The following is a 21,665-nucleotide window of genomic DNA, read 5'->3' on the forward strand; positions in this document are numbered from 1 at the left end:
CATCTTTTATCTGACTTAACATTTGGAAAGGAAGATTCTTCCGAATAAGAATGGCTACTCCCCAACTTTTTGAACTGAAAGATGAGAAAAAAGCCTGATCAAATCTGCCTGTTGTAGCTTTAAATGTTCTTTGTCAAGTAGATGTGTCTCCTGTAAGAGAGCTACATCAATCCCTTCCAATATTGAGACTTGATAATATCTTGTTCCTTTTGATTGGTGAATACCTCCCCTTGACATTCCAGGTGCACCACCTAAGCAAATGGCTAGCCATGATCGTCCAGGCAAGCCAGAGACCCCCCAGGAGGAAGAACCTCACTCAGAAAAACTTGAATAAAGACCATAGTAAATTCACAAATACAAAAATTCTTTAAAACATTTAAACTACGACAATTAAAAGCTATTCCTAAGTTTAAAAAAACGCAAAACATATTTAAAAGGAGACTTTCCCCCTTGCTCCCAGGGGACATAGCCACCTATCGATAACCCCACCATAACCTCTTCTAGCTAGGGTTCTGCTCTCAGCCCAGGCATTATAATGTGGAGTAGACAAATTCAAGCATTTTATAAAACCAAAGTTAAAAGTGAGTAACTGTGGTCCGACCCGGGCCTGCATATAGCAACCTGGGGGGCTCACTCCGCCCACACCCGGCCCAGTCCTGACTCCAACTTCAACTTCAATAATTGTGGAAGCCATCGCTCCCAAAAGTCTACAAGCTGGCCTTCCTCTTCCCTTTCGGGAAGGCCCAGCAACCGAAAAATTTTCCGATAGCCCCGATTATCAAGGTCGTCGATGCGCTCTTCTAGGGTCCGGATTTGCTGCTCAAGAGCCCGGACCTGACCTATGGATGACTTGGCAGCTGCCTCCAAGGCTGTAGTCTGTTGCTCCGCTGCTCAAATTTTTCAATTTCTCGGTCGGTCATGCTTTTGCAGCATGACTGAGATTGACTCCCACCTGGTCCGGGACTCCTCAATGAAGGCGTCGATCTTCTCTTGAAGTTTGTTGATCCGGAGATCAGGCTTGCCTCTGCAGGCAAGTCCCCTGAGGTGGCCGCAAACGTCTCTGCTGCTGGGGGAGGAGGTGGGGGAGGGGTCCCTGCCTGTTGCGAGCTGCGCGAATTTTTGCCCTTGGTCATTTTACAAACAACACCAAGCTATCGAAGTTTGACGTAAAATGACTGATTATGCGAGGCAAAAGCTATCTTAAATGATTTAAAAGGTGAGGTGCAGGCAGTTACCCCACTTTGCCTGAGTCTTATGCAGAGCACTACAGACTCAGACTTATTGGGTCACTACCATCTTGAATCTCCAATGACACCATTTTTAAAGCTTTGAAAAAACATATGTAGGCATACTCTGGCCAAAAGTTGACTTCCTTTTTCTGCTAGGAAATGCTAGACTTCCATTTGTTGCTGAGAAATCAGCGGATTGTATTCATTGGGTGCCCGTTCTTTTTGAATACTCTATGTAGGTGATTTTCCTCTGTTTTGTGTAGTTCCTCTGTGCTGCAGTATGTGGTGGGGGCTCATTGAAGTAATGTTCTAATGCAGCTTTGTTTTTGGGTGTTTGGATGATTGCCTCTGTAGCTCAGTATTTGGTCAGTATGTGTTGTTTTCCTACAGAGGCTGGTTTGAAGTTCCCCACTGGCTGTTCATCTACTACGACATCTCGGAATAGCAATTTGTTGTTGTTTTCCTCCTCTTTAGTGAATTTTAAGCCAGTAAGGGTATCATAGATGGTCTTGAAGGTTTCCTCTAATTTGTTTCGTTTAGTGATGACAAAGTTGTCATCCACATAGCGGACCCAAAGTTTGGGTTGGATGGTTGATAGAGCTGTTTGTTCGAGTCTCTGCATTACTGCCTCTGCTAAGAACCCAGATATTGGAGATCCCATGGGTGTTCTGTTGGCTTGTCTTTAGGTTTTGTTGTTGAAGGTGGTGGGTGGTAAGGCATAGGTCCACTAGCTTGACGATATTGTCTTTGCTGGTGAAGTTGGTGGTGTTTGGTGTATGTGTCTTTGGTTCTTCTAATAATGTAGTCAGTGTTTCCTTGGCCAGGTTGATGTTAATCGATGTGAACAGGGCTGGTACGTTAGAGGAAACCACTATTTCATCCTCTTCTATCTTGATGTCTTTGATGGTCTTCAGGAATTCTTGGGTGGAGTGGATGGAATGGCGTGAGTCTTCCACTAAGTGTTTTAGTCATTGGTGTAGCTCCTTGGCCAATCTGTAAGTTGGTGTTCCAGGTAGCAAGACTATGGGTCTGAGGGGAGGCTTCTGGTTTGTGAATTTTGGGTAATCTGTAGAAGTGTGGCATGTTGGATCCATCTGGTTTCATTTTTTGGAAGTTGGCCTTATTTATTTGTCCAGATTTCTCAAGTTTGGTAGCCCACATGGTAGTCCACAACCCCACCAACACACTAAAACAGCAGCTAATGAACCTGAAGGACTTTCTACTGACAACCAAGCAAAACTAATGTCATTTACAAAATACCTTGCAAGAACGGTGACAAATACTACATTGGACAAATAGGCAGAAAACTAGCCACCAGGATACATAAACATCAATTAGCCACAAAAGGATATGATCCTCTCTCACTAGTAACCTTACATACGGATGAGGAAGGCCACCACTTCGACTGGGACAACACATCCATCCTAGGGTAAGCCAAACAGAGACACGCACAAGAATTCCTAAAAGCATGGCATTCCAACTGTAACTCTATCAACATAGACATTGACTTGGATCCCATTTACTACCCCCTGAGAAAAAGAAGAGGAAATGATGTCACAATGAGGACCTAAAATTTGAATTTAGGCTGTTGTCAGAAGCAACCAGTGTATGTTCACTGAGAGTCAAGAACTCTCCACGTGTAAATCAAGGGTAACCTGGTGATGGGATACCGGTCTCTGTATCATTTTCCAATTTTAATTTTCATGACTCAGTGCTCAGTCTCTTCTTCATGTACCTGCTTCTGTTCAATGGAAAGCAGTGAGTTACACAAGAGGGCAAGAATAGGCAAAACACCAAGTTGACATGTTTTGGGTTCAGAGTCAATTAAGTAGACCAAGGAGGTAGCAACGCACAAGAAGGTGGTTTCTGAGCGATTAAATTTTTTATATAAAAGTAAAATTAAAGATTAATTTTTTTCCCTACAAGAATCAAAATGATGAAATCTTTAACGTTACTGGTGCAAGTTTTACTTTATCAAATAGTTCAGTGTTATTCTGCTTTAACATTTTTAAATCAAAGAATTGTCAAGTTCATTACACAGATACATATCATTTGCCAATCAATTCAATTATAGTGTCATTCCATTTGACACGATGTTCAATCCTAAGATTTGAAACAAAGTAAACAGCCAAGAGTTGAGATCACATGGCTAATCTAAAGGAATGGTGGGCTGAAAACTACATATTGTAATCAAATTTCAACCCAACCAACGATGTGAGAGATAAAAACATCATAATGCCTGTTATGCTCAAAATATTACGGCAGTAAAATGAAAGCATATCAGAGAGAGGTGCCGAGTGTTAGATAATGTAACTATAAATAAGGAAATAATGGTGAAATAATGGTTAAATGATGGAGCTCAAATTCATGTATTCTATAATGCTGATGGAAAGCAGAGTGTATAACTACAATGTTTCAAACATCTTCAGAAATCTGAGGATGCAATTAGAAAAGTGCAGTAAAGAAAATGCAGTGAATGTTTTGTGCATAAGATTTTCAGATGTTTGATAACAGCCACATAGGATGATAAAGTATTGGGGAATCAATGGTTAAAAGTCTCTATGTGCAATAATGATTTGCCTTATAAGTTTGAAAAGGCAAATGATTTGCCTTACAAGTTTGCAATCACAGTAGCCGTGGGAACATGAATTAAAAGAATGCAGGCGCCTCTACATAATCTTGGAGATTTACCTGTATACACTTCTCCCCATGACTAGAATGAGGCTGTTGTAATTTTAATCAACAGAATGTTGTTAACCGCCTTGCTTTATCTATTTTTCACTTATAAAAACAGTACCAGATGTAATAATACTTAAGTCAGTAGCTTTGTTTTGACTTATGTGAACAACACCAGATGTACAGTAGTCCCCCCATACTCGCATGGGGATACATTCCAAGATCTACCATGAAAGCTTGAAACTGCAGATAGGGTGTGAACGCATTCATTTAAATGGGTAATGTACCTTCCCAGCAGCCTCCTGGTCCCTGGTTCTGGAACATTCTCTATAATATGTTTGGGCCGCGGTAAACCGCGGGTAACAAACCATGGAAACCAGACTTGTGGATTCCGGGGTCGTCCTGTAGTTAAATTTAAATCAGCTGCTTTGTTTATCTATCTTTGACTTAAGAGAACTCTACTAGAGGTAGTAACATTATGAGAAAAAGTGAATTAGTCACACACAAAGACTACAATATATACTGCTTTCATGCTAGAGATCAGAGATCTGTTAATGGTCTTCTAAGAGATAGCTTGACTGCTACTCTGGGGTATCGATCGCCAATCTCTCGCCGACTTAACTGAAATAAAGTGCACATTGAAATTGAAAGCTCTGTGCGGTCTGAAAATGTTTGAGTCAACAAGATGCTAATTGATAAGATTTGGGCTTATGGTGGGAGTGGTGCAGCATTTATAGAGATTGGTTGAGGGACAGAAAACAGAAAACAGAAAACAAATGTAGTAGTGTTTAAAGACGATTTTTCTGACTGGGACGCTGTAAACAAAGCATAACAGCACAATGCAATAAAGTGCATAATTTACAAACCCAGCTGAAATAATTAATTTTAATTCATTAAGTTTATTCATGATTAAACTGAATACTAAGAATGTTCGGTGCTCCAGCTTGGAGAGAATTGGAGCACAGAACAGACAGGACATACACACTAATTAATAATTTCCTATTTCCAAGACATAAAGGGGTGCACTTCAGACTTTACTGATTCCACCAAGTTATGTTGGTGAACTACTATGAAGAATACAGATGATTAGAATAATAGGTTAATTCAAGTGGCAGATGCAGCTACAAATATATGAATAGCACAAACTAAAATAAGGTGTGTGTGCAGGAGTATGTATACAGTACACACTGGACATTTATCTATATTCACCTATATGAACAGATCTCGCATGGTCTAGCTCAGGGTTAGTTAAAGGGTACTCAAATTTCAAGGTGAATATACAAGTTCATAACAAACATGAAGATCTTTAGTGGCATTGCTAATGATTTAAATAACATCTGTTTCATAATTATGCACCTGAAGATGCTGTTGCAAGAATAACATCAATTGAGTACAATGTCTTTGGGTTGAACAGTACAAGAATAAACAGTCACCAGCTCTTCCACCCATCTACACCAAATACACGTTTTATGCTGAGCCAAATTAGCAACTAAATAATGGTTCAACTCTGATCCATGTACACATCACAAAGCTAAATCTACCCCACGCAGGTTACCCTTGTCTTGTTTTCATTTCCCCTTTTCAATAAGGTACTATTTCCTATCCATGACACCTACTGCCTATAGCTGTTCTTCCCATGTCTGGCTATGCTATGCCTTAGTTCGCTACTCCCAGCAAGCTGACCATAGAAGCTATGTACATGTAAAAAAACACATAAAAATGAACATACTCATGAAAGAAAACTCACATTACTGAGTGGTGTGTAAGTATTTTCATCAAATTCCATAGTTTCGTTGGTAGGGATGCCCATGTTAGCATGTCGTTCTTCTAGTTTCAGAGCTTCGATTTCAGTCTTTAGCTCCTTCAGCTGTTCTTGCAAATGTTTGCTTTTCTCCATGTATTCCACACTAAGGAATTCACACACAATGAACGTTAAGAACATTGTAAAGGCAATTTTATCTCAAAAGACTGCCTGGTATATTGAGAAAAATATCCCTGTTGTCTTGAAAAGAAAAGCAATTTCGTAGCTACAATCCACTGGTAACTACTCATATCCCGATTACCATCGAACTAGCTTCTCTTCTTCCCTGGTAGACTATCAACAATATAAAAGAAAGAACTGAGATACTAGAGATCTGAAACAAAAACCAATTGTTGGCAAAACTCAGTAGGTCTGGCAGCATCTGTCAGAAGAAAGCAAAGTTAACATTTCAAGCCCTGTGATTCTTCGTCATAACGATTCTGAAGACGACTCACCGGACTTGGAACAATAACACTTTTTTATTCATCTGTGGGATGTAGGCGTTGCTGGCTGGCCGGCCAGCATTTATTGCTTGTCCCTAATTGCCCAAAGATGGTGGTGAGCTGCCTTCTTGAAACTCTGCAGTTTACCTGCTGTGGATTGACCCACAATGCCATGAGGGATGGAATTCTAGGATTAGACCCAATGACAATGAAGGAACAATGATATATTTCCAAGTCAAGATGGTGAGTGACTCTAGTCACTCACCAGCTTGCATGTGGTGATGTACCCAAGTATTTGCTGCCCTTCTGGATGGACTAGGTCGTGGGTTTGGAAGGTGCTGCCTATGGATCTTTGGTGAATTTCTGCAGTGCATCTTGTACGTAGTACACACTGCTGCTACTGAGTGTTGGTGGTGAAGGGTGTGGATGAGCCAATCAACTGGGTCACATAGATGGTGACAAGCTTCTTCAGTATTGTTGGAGCTGCACTCATCCTGGCAAGTGGGGAGTATTCCATCACAATCCTACCTTGTGCCTTGTTGATGGTGAACTGGCTTTGGGGAGTCGGGAGGTGAATTTCTTGCTGTAATATCCCTAGCCTCTGACCTGCTCTTGTAACCGCTGTGTTCAGTTGAGTTTCTGGTCAATGGTAACCCCTAGGATGTTGACAGTGGGGGTTTCAGTGATGGTAACACTACTGAATGTCATGGGGCAGTGGTTAGATTGTCTCTTATTGGAGATGATCATACCCTGGCATTTGCATGGCACAAATGTTACTTGGCACTTGTCAGTCCAAGCTGGATATTGTCCAGATCTTATTGGATGTGAACATGGACTACTTCAGTATCTGAGGAGTTGCAAATAATACTGAATATTGTGCATTCATCAGCGAACATCCCGGTTTCTGACCTTATGCTGGAGGGAACGTCATGAAGCAGTTGAAGGTGGTTGGGCCTAAGACACTACCCTGAGGATGTCCTGGAGCTGAGATGACTGCTGTCCAACAACCATGACCATCATTCGATGCGCCAGGTATGACTCCAACCAGCTGAGAGTTGGAGTCTCTGCCAACTCTGCTTTCTTCCCAGATGCTGTCAGACCTGTTGAGCTTTGCCAGAATATGTTTTGTTACTACCAATAATCCCTTTGTATACCTCCCCTTTTTTATCTGCCTATCTCTCTCTCATCCCCCCCCCCCACCTTGCTCCATCCCCACCTATCCACTCACTCATTCCCTCCTCCTCCACACCCATCCACCTTCCCAAACCAACATAAATACCTTTTCCTAGCTGTTTCCAGTTCTCAAGAAGGGTCAATGGTCTCAAAACATTAACTGTGTTATATCTACATAGATGCTGCCAGATCTGCTAAGTTTCTCTAGTAATTTCTGTTTTTATTTGTTTTGCATTAGTAACCCCGTCAATCCACATGGACAACAACAGAAATACTTAAGCAAAGCTAAATATGGTACAGCTGAACACTAAAATTACAGAGTTAAACTCACTGCAACAAATCATCCATTTTCAACGCACAGCAAAATCACAGTACAGATGCCACAATGCTGTGAAGTTGCAGCATCATTTCACTTCTTTCAATGCCAACATAACTGTTCAAGAATTCCCAAAGTTACTATAAGCCTACTAGGTCCCTGAAACCTTGAACTTTCCTTCAAGCAGGGAGAAGTTTGCGAAGTGGAATAAATCACTGAATTTGTCAGTCTTGCAACATTTGAGGAGGTGTGTGATGCAGTTGAACTTGGCCCATTATGTCAGTCTTTCCCCTAAATTCAAAAAGGAACTCTCACTGACTTCTTTATCACTATCCAAGAACTGGCTTTTAAATACTACATTGAATTATTCAATTTTGCACCATTTGGTAACTGTATATCAATAGAATGGATAAAACCATAGTGTCAGCTTCGAGCAATCTAAAACTGCCCCCTGTCTACAAAATCATCAAGAGGATCAGCATCTTGTTAAGTGGAGTAAGCAACTTGGAGTTGGTACTGGAGGCTGAGTGCCTCTGATCAAGTGCTTATGCCAAAATGTCGATTCTCCTGCTCCTCGGATGCTGCCTGACCTGCTGTGCTTTTCCAGTACCGCACTCTGAACTAGAGGCTGAGGCTAAGGCAAGTCCTTTCCAGCATCACACTAACCTTGACTCTAGTCTATCTGATATCAAGTTACATAACTCTAATATTAACCAGTTGCCTGGACTATTTTGACAACAGAATGCATTGGTCAAGCTGTGTTTACACAAGGTCGTCAAGCAGGATAGCTTTATGGTAGAAAGTATCAGGAATTGGTAATACTGTAGTGTGTTCCATTGGGTGGTGCGGAGAAGGGATGGAACCAACATCTGAAAGCAAATATCATTAACTTGGTTGTATAATTATCTGTGACAGCCAGGGGACAACACACCAGTACTGTGTTTGGTAACTATAACCAACCTTGAATGGCAACAATGCAAGAAACAAGTATAAAAACATACCGTTCTCGTTCTATTTCCATAGAGAGTCGCTTCATGTCTGTGTCTTTAAAGTCAAATTTAAAAGATCCAGTTTCCAGGTTCAGATCACCAACATCGGCAGGTGGATGAGCAGAATATGAAGTCGTCGTCTAAATTAAACAGATTGAAATATTGAGCTATCAGAAAGGGCATTCATTTACTAAAGGATCTTTTTTCATGCTGTATGATTTGGATCTTTGTATTGCCATTCATAATCTCAGCCTATCAAAGCCAAATCACTACTTCTGAAGACATTTTAGATTTATGGATAAACGGTAAACTGTCACATTAGTTTTGCGAAGATATTTGGTTAAAGGCTGCAAAGCATGGACATATTAAACTTCTCATTTCAAGGTATTTGTGGGGACTCCAAAGTAAAAATGCTTTTAAACTGTGCTTCAAGAAACTAATGAAAGAATATTAGTTAAAACTTCTGTTTTATTTTTGTTCATGAGCGATTTGTTCTTGATGGAAAACAGTGCAGAGTTAAAGTGAGAGAAATTGTTTTAGACAATGGAATAGAAATAAATGCAGTACCAAAATCATGAGATTAGATAAAATGAGTGAAGATAAACAATGCATTCAGAAAAAAAAGGTAATTAGAACACTATGGAGAAAGTGAGGACTGCATCCTTGTTCTGGAGGGATGGTGAAAACACGGCAGGGCTGGGAGCTAGGACCTGGTGTGGGGCTGGAGCTGGGAGTGGGGGCGGGGATGGAGATCGGGGCGGGGGTGAAGAAGAGCTCATGCCCAAAACGTCGATTCTCCTCCTCCTTGGATGCTGCCTGACCTGCTGCGCTTTTCCAGCAACACATTTCCGAATTAGAACACAATATTAGTTTAATTAGGTTAAAAATCTCACAACACCAGGTTATAGTCCAACAGGTTTATTTGGAAGCACTAGCTTTCGGAGCGCTGCTCCTTCGTCAGGTGGCTGTGGAGAATAAGATTCTAAGACACAGAGTTTATAGCAAAGGTTTATAGTGTGATGTAACTGAAATTATATATTGAATAAAACCTGGATTGTTTGTTAAGTCTCTCATCTTTTAGAATGACCATGTTGGTTTCAGTTTTTTCATATGTAAATTGCAAAACCTTTTTGACAAGTAACATTCTCAGGTGAACTTTAACAATTGGTGTCATGTCAGCCCAGATAATGTATTCCATACCTTCAATACAGCACTCCGAAAGCTAGTGCTTCCAGATAAACCTGTTGGACTATAACCTGGTGTTGTGTGATTTTTAACTTTGTATATCCCAGTCCAACGCTGGCACCTCCAAAACATTAGTTTAACTAGTATTTTCTTCATCTGGTACATTTTAATTCCTCTGCTACAGCAACAAGGGATGACAAAAGTATGTTTAATAGTACAATACTGCATCTATCAGTGACAATTTCTGGGTACTCAGAAAGTGGCACCTGAAGCAAGTAAATCTCAGTTGAATGTTTGTATAATTCAGGTGACTATTTCAATACACACCGGATAACTAGGTTTTGTAATCTCCAACAATCTGTGCTTGGCTCTTCTCTCTGCCTCTCTGGCTTCATTTAAATCCTGCTTTAGTTGTTCTGCTTCCTTGGATCTAAAATAAAGACATTTAAAATAATGTGACAAATTTTTCAAGAGAACAAACTTAATTTCATGAGCAGGGCAGCACCTCACCAATACATTGCTTCAAGGAATAGTAGAAGTAGACATTGTACCTTAAGTCTCCTCTCAGTCTAGTGAGAAGGCATTATAAAGGCCTTGGGACAAATCCACAGAAGAGGAAAAAAAAACAAAGAAACTTCAAGTCATTTTGAATTATTCTCAAGTACCTCCAGCAAAAACACAGAAGCCTGTTCCACCATTCAACTAAATTCATGGCCAAGTGAGCCTTAACTCCACTTATATACTTTGCTTGCATATTCTTTAAATCCTTGGCTCAAACAAAAGAGGTTCCTGACCTCAATCCTGAATGGCTGCGATTTGGTTCATATATTCCTTTTTTGGATTTCAGTACCAGATGAAATTGTTTCTCTCCATTTATTCTACCAAGTACATGACTCATCTTAAAAACAATAAGTAAATCATTTCTTAATCTTCTATTTCTCATGAACTACAAATTGTCCTCATAATTCAATCATGTTAACCCAGGAAGATGTGCAGTGTGTTGACTTCCTGTCTTTTGTGAGTGAATAGCATGTGACATAGGACACCCATACAGGGAGAAGTGCTGTATGGAAAAACAGATGTAAAATAACAAGTCTTTCAAAAGTATAATGAATGACTATGTTCCAACAAGGCGTACCTAAAATCCCAAATCTAAAGTCCTGAAGCAGAAATGAAACAGGTTCAGACACCACTGAATGTTTACACCAGAGTTCTCTAGTTTTCTAGCAAAGGTGGTTAAAATTACAGAACAGTTCAGTAACTGTTTGTTCTCTACCTTGAAGTATTCTGGTATTTCAAACGTGAAGGTTAAAGAATATTTTAAAGGCAGGGGTGGATAGATCCTTATTAAACAAGGAAGGGGGAGATGGTTACCAGGACTAGGTGGGAATGTGAAGTTCAGTTTATATCAAATCACTATAATCTTATTAAATGGTGGAACAGGCCCAAAGGGCCCATATGGCCTACTCCTACTTCTAACTAGTATATTCATATATTTCACCTATTCTGTTTCCTGGTACAAGACCTGGAAAATTGCTGCTCAGCTGTGGGAATATGCCTACATAATAATGATCTGATCTATCAATATTTAAGTGCCTGAAGGCCTACAGAGGTGCATTTGTAAAGATCATAGAATAAAAGGGTATGGGCCCAGCAATTAAAGCTCCCATAAAAACACCTTCTGATTTTCAGGTTCACAGGACAGAAGGAAGCTATTCAAATTCAGTGAGATAATATAACTATCACAAGTTCCTCCTGGTGCAACTTTGTTTTCCAGATAGGCGAATCAAGCTGTATTCCATCAATGACATTCATAGCACCAATGTCCCAAAATTATCCCTCTGTCCAAAGCTATCTGGAGTGTTTAACAAATACAGTGAACCTAGAAGAACACTGCACCTTGTAGGTCCTCGAGCACCTAATATGGACAGACCAGATCATCAATATGTTGCAGGCATATTCCCACACCTAAGCCCCAATTTTCCAGCTCTTGAACCAGGAAACAGAGTCAGCACAAAAAAAAAGGTGAAACATATGAACATACTAGTTAGAAGCAGGAGTAGGCCATATGGACCCTATAGGTCTTGTTCCACCATTTAATAAGATTACAATGATTTGATTGTAAACCCAACTTCACATTCCCATCTACTCCTGATAACCTCCTCCCCATCCTTGTTTCACAGGGATCTATCCAGCTCTGCCTTAAAAATATTCCAAGGCTTGACCTGCTTTTTGATGAGGGAAGTCCAAAGACTCTCAACTATTGATTTGTTTATGGTACAAGACCTGGCAAGATGGCAGACACTCAACGTTCCATTCCTTCCGCTGCTATCCACACAATGAACTGCTGCATGAGTAACTACACATACTGCTGTCTGTGAAATGAGGTGAGGCTGGGAGACAAGGTGGTAATAACTTATAGTGCGCATTATCGTCTTCCTGTTTGTAAGTAATTTAACTCCTTTTTATCCCTTCCCTCGGCTGTTAAACAAATCATTTACATCTTGGGATCTAAATGTTACTTGGGAGACATACCTCAGTTAAAAGCCTTTCTCTACTTCTTTCAAACTTATTTCAGGTGAAACGTGCAGAGATTGAAAAGCATTGGCCATATCTGAAATCCCAGTCAAGGTGAAAACGATTCTGGAGGTGCCCATAGGAAAGACCAATATTAATTGGATTGGGTTTGCAATCAACATAATCACCATGCTTCTAGCAACTGATCCTTCAGGACTTATGGTTTTCATAAACCCTTTTCAGTTGCTCATTTTGTAGTATTTTTAGCCTATTTCTTCACATTTGCCAACTTCCTTATTCTAATTGATCTTACACTGAGCTACTCAGCAAATGGGAAGCAATGGTAAAAATGGAAAGAAAGCCTGATAACTAAGATTTAATGCTAACATTCAATTTTAGATTTTTTTCTTCCTTCTGATGGTTTTAAATAAAATCTACATGACGTTTGTTGTTTATCTCCTGCGCAAAATTACTGACTTGCAAATGCAATTTAACCAACCTCCGCTCTGAGTCCTCCACTAACTTGACAGCTATCAGCTCAGCTTCTCGCATCTTCTGTTCAATTAGACGTTTTTCCTCCTTCGTCTTCAGGGCTGTGACCTCCAGCCTATGCCTCTCCTGCTCAGCTTCTGCAGCTTTCTGAGCAAGCAGCTTGGCTTCCTCCTCTGCAATCTGTGCCTTCTCAGCAAGTAAATCAGCTGTCTCCTCCGATCGGATCTGACAAATACCATCAATTTTTTTAATGAGTAACAATACTTCTGACAAAACCTAAGACGTTCAGTCCATGGTCAATTACACTTCTTTATTTTGGTCATGCCAACTGAATAATTAAAACTGGTACTTCTGGCTGGAAGGTAGAATGCTTGCATTAGATCAATATTAACATTGTGCTTGAACAGGAAAACATCACACAGCTCATGTTCGAAACTGATTAATGGGCCTTGCTGTTCAATTTAATTAAAACATCATGTGACTAACACTGAGAATTTTAAGATGATATTAAAAATGACAAGTGAGTCAAAGTTCTAAGGGCCAGGGTCAAAGGTTTGCAGTTACTGCTTACACAATGCTTTCTCTCATCTGTTCCAAAATATTCTGAGGATGCTAGTTGCCCCTCAACCCTCCACTCTCCCAAAATACCTCCACAGCCTGCTGACCTATGCTCCATTCAACTCCCTCCCAACTCCTGTAGCAGTACCAGCAGTGGCCACTTCTCCTGGTGTCACTGAATTTTCTTTGGCCATGACTATTAGCTCCTTAATAAATATCTGCACAATAATTAACTAAGCTCTTTCCCATCTTTCTCAGGCTCTTAGAGACTTTTATCCAATCTCCTACAGTATACTACATTCAACAACAATGTAATCAATACATTAGATTAATTCAATTTAGATTTTACACATGGCTTCCTTAATTTCATGCATAACAGTCACTGAATTTTGAATCACATCAATAGCTGATGGTTATCAGTTTATCCTGTCTGCACTGCACACTATTGCCAGATTAATATCACCTTAGTTCTCAATACATGTGTATTTTAAGATTAGATTAGATTCCCTACAGTGCGGAAACAGACCCTTCGGCCCAACCAGTCCACATCAACCCTCCAAACAGTAACCCACTCCGACCCATTTCCCTCTGACTAATGCACCTAACACCAAGGGCGATTTACCTATCCTGCACATCTTTGGACTGTGGGAGGAAACCGAAGCACCCAGAGGAAACCCACGCAGACACGGGAAAAAGTGCAAACTCCACACAGACAGTTGTCTGGGGCTGGAATTGAACCTGGGACCCTGGTGCTGTGAGGCAGCAATGCTAACAGTTGAGCCACCTTGCCACCCCAATTGACAAATATAGACAATATTGTAGAGTACCAAACACTAAGAGAGTGAACCCACCAAGGCTTCATTGGCTAGCCTTGACTCATCCTGTAACTGGTAAAGGCGTCTCTCTAGATCTTCTTTTGCTCGTTCAGCCTCCTCCCTCAATTTTTTTTCTCTGGCTAATCTTTGACGTTCCATCTGAAATAGTAAAAACAAATCCACATTTTAAAAGAAAATAGTTTGCATTGCACTGATGGGCCAATATTACATAACATAATTTGTGCATAGTTTATACACGTGAAGGTAGAACAGATTTCACCTTTTTTCTGGCTTTCTCTTCTCGAGCTTGAGCTTTCATTTGTTGGACTTCAATTGAATCCACTTTTCTTCTTCTCATGAACAGATCATGATTTCCAATACACAACTGTAATATCTGAAAAGAGACTTCACGTTAATCTAGTAGAATGAAAGCACTTCACATCTTTGCACCACAGAACACACATAGATGACTATTTTTGCACTGACTAATTTCCTTTCCCTTTATATTCTCTTTCTCTTTGGGCGGCACGGTGGCGCAGTGGTTAGCACTGCTGCCTCACAGCGCCAGAGACCCGGGTTCAATTCCTGACTCAGGTGACTGACTGTGTGGAGTTTGCACATTCTCCCCGCGTCTGCGTGGGTTTCCTCCGGGTGCTCCGGTTTCCTCCCACAGTCCAAAGATGTGCGGGTCAGGTGAATTGGCCATGCTAAATTGCCCGTAGTGTTCGGTAAAGGGGTAAATGTAGGGGTATGGGTGGGTTGCGCTTCGGCGTGGACTTGTTGGGCCGAAAGGCCAGTAGAAATTTAAGAATTCTCATGGCAGCTTTGGTGAACAACCCGATTAGCATTTTAAACACATGGAACTAGCCCCTCCTTAATCAAGCGTTTGATTTACTTTGGGAATCTGCAGACTCTGTGAAAATTCAGATGAAACCATGTTTAGTTGCCACCTTGACTTCCATCACACTCTGGGTGTCAGGAAAGGAACCAATACAAGGTTTCTAAGCTCTGATGAAGAGTCATCTGGACTCAAAGTGTTAGCTTGCTTTCTCTCCATGGATGCTGTCTGACCTGCTATGATCTCTAGCAATTTTTTTCATAAGGTTTATAATGATTTAGAAGCATTCTAGGTTTCAAATGTACATTTAATTAAAGTGCATCTCTTAAACAAAGCCATTTTGTCTCCATTAAGATTAAAATAAATGAAAACTTATTATTTAGTCCAAATATTTTAAAAAGACTGTTCTTACAGGGACAGTAACAGAGGCAAACCAGATTAGCTCTAGTCTTGAGCTATAATTACACCACAGGTTAAAGGCAAATAAAGTTAAAATGTCAGTCGCTGTTAAGAGTACCACATGTGGGGAATACATAGACTTTTAGATTGAGATCTAAGGCACAACAGGATCTGGAATGCCAATTTATTTTCCCAAAGCTGACTGTCATGTAAATAAAAACAGATACCAGAGACTGTAGCTGGCAAAAAAAATCTTAGACTTAGAGTCTTTGGCTGCACCTCATGATTCCATGACCTTGTGTTTTGATTCCATGAAAGAAACCACACAACCATTTGAAATAACTGCCATCTATATTTACCTTAAAGTTACAATACCATAATAAACTGTGGAACAACAGGAATGTGACTGAGAACACCAAACTCTGATCTACAAAGCCTGCATCTTTTGTTCATTTCTCTACAGTGGTGCGATTTGGACAACATATGCTGGGCAAGAGAGAAAGCTGACTAATTTATACCTTTACTGTATCTATACACCCTCAGATGTATCCTTGGCATCTCTTGGCAGGACAAGGTCACTAACTCACACATCCTGAAGCATGTTGATTCCATTGGCATACATTCATTTCTAAGCCAATTACATCTTTGCTTGCTCAACCACTTTGATCTGATGGAGGATGGCTGCATACACAAGTGAAGTGATGGCCCCCTGGTATTATCACTAGATTATTTATCCAAAACCTCAGCTAGTGTGCTGGGGACCCAGGTTTAAATCCCACCATTGCAAATGGTGTAATTTAAATTTAATAGTTTGGTCTTATAGTTACGGGGTAAAAAACCTTTTGGCCATGATTGACCTGACGGGCCAAATGGCCTAATTTCTGCTCCTATATCTTTTGGTCTTATGGATTGTGCAGGAAATAGGACAGAGGGTCAATAGCTCCTGAGCATCCAAACTCCCTTTACCAAGAACACTTGCAGGCAAGAACAGTTACCAGCATGGTGGCTTAGTGGTTAGCCCTGCAGCTTCACAGCGCCAGGGTCCCAGGTTCGATTCCAGCCTTGAGTGACTGTCCTTGTGGAGTTAGCACATTCTCCCCGTGTCTGCATGGGTTTCCTCTGGGTGCTCGGTTTCCTCGGGCACTTTTTCAGCCCATCAATTTCCTCTGTAGCAAATGCAGCAGAAACTGCCATATCAGAGAGGGGCTCCTGAACTACATGGGCAATGCTAGGTAATGCAGAGTTGACCATTGTGCTGCAAACCATCATTTCATGAGATGGAAGACATCATTATTATAACAAACAAGTTAAATTAATAAGATTATGAAATTCAAATTTCCAAAAGTACAGTGGTTACATGTTTACAGTGGCAGGGGACACGTGTGCTCCAAGGTGTTGTGCAACAGTACCAAGCAGCAGAAACAAGAAAAACAAGTGCGGTAAAAGCTGTACACTTAACCTGTCACAAAGAAAGAAAGGAACAAATAAACTCACCAACTTGTTCACTCGGAGTTGTGAAGAGTAGAATTTGAAAACCTCTGCCTTTTTATCTAAAGGTTTGATAGTAAACTGTAAAAGCAAAAACAAAGTTTGCATTAAATTTGATTTAAAATTGATTATTTTCAAAATATATCATTATTCTGGGGGAAACATAGGAAGTTTTGTTCTGATCTCTGGGTCATGCAAAAATATTCTATGTAGTGGATTAGAAAGTGCTTAAGTGTTTAAAACTCCTGTTTTGGGTTAGTAGTGTCCTTGTCTGAAGCCACTACCGTGCTAATGTTGCATTTCAAAACTTGAAATAAATCATGATGCAAAACACTTTTTGAATGTTGCAGCATTTTACACAGTTCTAACCTAATTTCAAGGAATGTACCAGAAGTTGAGTCACAGAGATGTACAACATGGAAACAGACCTTTCAGTCCAACCCGTCCATGCCGACCAGATATCCCAACCAATCTAATCCCACTTGCCAGCGCCCGGTCCAAGCCATTCCTATTCATATACCCATCCAAATGCCTTTAAAAATGTTGCAATTGTACCAGCCTCCCCCACTTCCTCTGACAGCTCATTCCACACATGTACCATCCTCTGTGTGAAAAGGTCTCCTTCATATCTTTCCTTTCTCACCCTAAACCTATGCCCTCTACTTCTGGACTCCCCCACACCAGGAAAAGACTTTATCTATGTATCCTATCCATGCCCCTCATGATTTTGTAAACCTCTATAAGGTCACCTCTCAGCCTCCGATGCTCCAGGGAAAACAGCCCCAGCCTATGCAGCCTCTCCCCACAGCTCAAATCCTCCAACCCTGGCAACATCCTTGTAAATCCTTTCTGAATCCTTTCAAGTTTCACATCAACTTTCCGATAGGAAGGGGACCAAAATTGCACGCAATATTCCAACAGTTGGCCTAACCAATGCCTTGTACAGCCGCAACATGACCTCCCAACTCCTGTACTCAATACTCAGACCAATAAAAGAAAGCATACCAAATGCTGCCTTCACTATCCTATCTATCTGCGACTCCACTTTCAAGGAGCTATGAACCTGCACTCCAAGGTCTCTTTGTTCAGCAACACTCCCTAGGACCTTACCATTAAGTGTGTAAGTCCTGCTAAGATTTGCTTTCCTAAAATGCAGCACCTCGCATTTATCTGAATTAAACTGCATCTGCCACTTCTCGACCCATTGGCCCATCTGGTCAAGATCCGGTTGTAATCTGAGGTAACCTTCTTTGTTGTCCACTACACCTCCAAGTTTGGTGTCATCTGCAAACTTACTAACTGTACCTCTTACGCTCGCATCCAAATCTTTTAGGTAAATGATAAAAAGTAGAGGACCTTGCACCGGTCCTTGTGGCACTCCATTGGTCACAGGCCTCCAGTCTGAAAAACAACTCTCTACCATCACCCTCAGTCTTCTACCTTTCAGCCAGTTCTGTATCCAAATGGCAATTTCTCCCTTTATTCCGTGAGATCTAACCTTGCTAACCAGTCTCCCATGGGGAACCTTGTTGAACGCCTTATTGAAGTCCATATAGATGACATCATCAATCCTCTTTGTTATTTTTCAAAACAACTCAATCAAGTTTTTTTAGATTAGATTAGTTACAGTGTGGAAACAGGACCTTCGGCCCAACAAGTCCACACCGACCCGCCGAAGCGCGACCCACCCATTCCCCTACATTTACCCCTTTACCTAACACTATGGGCAATTTAGCATGGCCAATTCACCTGACCTGCACATCTTTGGACTGTGGGAGGAAACTGGAGCAGCCGGAGGAAACCCACGCAGACACGGGGAGAATGTGCAAACTCCACACAGTCAGTCGCCTGAGTCTGGAATTGAACCCGGGTCCCTGGCGCTGTGAGGCAGCAGTGCTAACCACTGTGCCACCGTGCCGCCCTTGTTTGTGAGATATGAATTCCCATGCAAATACAGGTACATCCTGTCCCTCAGGATTCCCTCCAACAACTTGCCCACCACCAATGTCAGGCTCACTGGTCTATAGTTCCCTGGCTTATCCTTACCACCCTTCTTAAACAGCGGCACCACATTAGCCAAACTCCTGTCTTCCAGCACCTCACCTGTGACTATTGATGATACAAATATCTCAGCCAGAGGCTCAGCAATCACTCCTCTAGCTTACCAGAGGTCTAGGGTACACCTGATCAGGTCCTGGGGATTTATCCACTTTTATGCATTTCAAGACATCCACCACTTCCTCCTCTGTATTATGGACATTTTGCAAGGTGTCACCATCTGTTTCCCTACAGTCTATATCTTCCATATCCTTTTCTACAGTAAATACTGATGCAAAATACTCATTTAGTATCTCCCCCATTTTCTGCGGCGTCACACAAAGACCACCTTGCTGATCTTTGAGGGACCCTATTCTCTCCCTAGTTACCCTTTTGTCCTTAATGTATTTGTAAAAACCCTTTGGATTCTCCTGAACTCTCTTTGGCAAAGCTGTCTCATGTCCCCTTTATGCCCTCCTGATTATACTCCTACTGCTTTTATACTCTTCGAAGGATTCACTTGATCTATCCTGTCGATACCTTACATATGCTTCCTTCTCTTTCTTAACCAAACCCTCAATTTCCTTAGTCATCGAGCATTCCCTATACCTAGCAGCCTTCACTTTCACCCTAACAGGAATATACTTTCTCTGGATTCTTGTTATCTCATTTCTGAAGGCTTCCCATTGTCCAGCTGTTCCATTAATTGCGAACATCTGCCCCCAATCAGCTTTTGAAAGTTCTTTCCTAATACCATCAAAACTGGCCTTTCTCCAATTTAGAACTTCAACTTTTAGATCTAGTCTATCCTTTTCCATCACTATTTTAAATCTAATAGAATTATGGTCGCTGGCCCCAAAGTGCTCCCCACTGACACCTCAATCACCTGCCCTGCCTTATTTCCCAACAGTAGGTCAAGTTTTGCACCTTCTCTAGTAGGTACATGGACATACTGAATCAGAACGTTTTCCTGTACACACTTAACAAATTCCTTTCCATCTAAACGCATAACACTATGGCAGTCCCAGTCAATGTTCGGAAAGTTAAAATCCCCCACCATAACCACCCTATTATTCTTACAGATAGCTGAGATCTCCTTACAAGTTTGTTTCTCAATTTCCCTGACTATTCAGGGGTCTATAATATAATCCCAATAAGGTGATCATCCCTTTCTTATTTCTCAGTTTAACCCAAATACTTTCCCTGGATGTATTTCCAGGAATATCCTCCCTCAGCACAGCTGTAATGCTATCCTTTATCAAGAACGCCATTCCCCCTCCTGTCTTGCCTCCCTTTCTATCCTTCCTGTAGCATTTGTATCCTGGAACATTAAGCTGCCAGTCCTGCCCATCCCTGAGCCATGTTTCCGTAATTGCTATGATATCCCAGTCCCATGTTCCTAACCATGCCCTGAGTTCATCTGCCTTCCCTGTTTGGCCCCTTGCATTGAAATAAATGCGGTTTAATTTGTTAGTCCTACCTTGTCCCTGCCTGCCCTGACTGTCTGACTCACTTCTGTTCTCAACAGTACAAGTCTCGGGTTATCTCTTTCCTCACTATCTCCCTGGGTCCCACCCCGCCACCCACCTTACTGGTTTAAATCCTCCCGAGCAGCTCTAGCAAATCTCCCTGCCAGTATGTTAGTCTCCTTTCAATTTCGGTGCACACCCTCCTTCTTGTACAGGCCACTTTTACCCCAAAAGAGATTCCAATGGTCCAAAAATGTGAATCCTTCTCCCATACATCAGCTCCTCAGCCATGCATTCATCTGCTCTATCTTCCTATTCCTGCCCTCACTAGCTCGTAGCACTGGGAGCAATCCAGATATTAGTACTCTCGAGGACCTCCTTTTTAAATTCCTACCTAACTCTCTGTAATCTCCCTTCAGAATCTCAACCTTTTCCCTTCCTATGTCGTTGGTTCTAATGACCTCATGCTGGCCCCTCTCCCCCATGAGAACATTCTACACCCTGAGACATCCTTGTTCCTGGCACCAGGGAAACAACACACCATTCTGATTTTTCTCTGCTGGCCACAGATACGTCTGTCTGTACCTCGGACTACAGAATCCCCTAACACAACTGATTTTTTGGAAGGTGACGTACCCCTCGTTGCGTTAGAGCCAGTCTCAATACTAGAAACTTGGCTGTTCGTGCTACGTTCCCCTGAGAATCCATCACCCCCTACATTTTCCAAAAGAGCATACTGGTTTGAAATGGGTACAGCCACAGAAGGCTTCTGCACTAGATGCCTACCTCTCCTACCTTTCCTGGTGTTAACCCATCGATGTGATTGTATCTGAGACTTTCTCCCCTTCCTATAACTGCCATCCATCACATACTGTTGCTGTTGCAAATTCCTCATTGCTTCTAACTGTGTCTCCAACCGATCCATTCGTTCTGATAAGGTTCACAACCAATAGCATTTATTGCACATATAATCTGCAGTAACCCTTAAACTCTCTTTAAACTCCCACATCTGACAAAAAGTACATATCACTCTACTAAAGACCATTTTTGCTCCTTCACAATCTACAGACCCAGAAAATAACATTGTCTTATTCCTCTGCAAAACACTGCCACAGGTTAAATTAATAGTTATGGCTGATATTTTAAGCTTAATCAAGAGACATGTCTCAAAAAACATATAACCAAGAAAGAACCCACTCTACTCACTACTGCAGACATTCTGTAGGTTCTACTTAAAAAC

The 21,665-nt window shown here is 41.3% G+C and overlaps 1 protein-coding gene across 1 annotated transcript in view; it reads right to left on the bottom strand.

Annotated features, from left to right (window-relative positions):
- The window catches only part of nf2b (NF2, moesin-ezrin-radixin like (MERLIN) tumor suppressor b), a 78,093-nt gene that overhangs the window by 17,466 nt on the left and 38,962 nt on the right, over positions 1–21,665 (bottom strand). The window contains exons 11-17 of the mRNA XM_060848404.1: positions 16,926–17,000; positions 14,475–14,588; positions 14,231–14,353; positions 12,829–13,046; positions 10,140–10,242; positions 8,640–8,767; positions 5,653–5,812 (exon numbers count right to left, since the gene is read on the bottom strand). Of these exons, the coding sequence (XP_060704387.1) occupies positions 5,653–5,812; positions 8,640–8,767; positions 10,140–10,242; positions 12,829–13,046; positions 14,231–14,353; positions 14,475–14,588; positions 16,926–17,000 (921 nt within the window). The remainder of the gene's footprint in view (positions 1–5,652; positions 5,813–8,639; positions 8,768–10,139; positions 10,243–12,828; positions 13,047–14,230; positions 14,354–14,474; positions 14,589–16,925; positions 17,001–21,665) is intronic.

The sequence above is a fragment of the Hemiscyllium ocellatum genome, chromosome 31 (genome assembly GCF_020745735.1).
Source record: "Hemiscyllium ocellatum isolate sHemOce1 chromosome 31, sHemOce1.pat.X.cur, whole genome shotgun sequence".
Lineage (NCBI taxonomy): Eukaryota > Metazoa > Chordata > Chondrichthyes > Orectolobiformes > Hemiscylliidae > Hemiscyllium > Hemiscyllium ocellatum.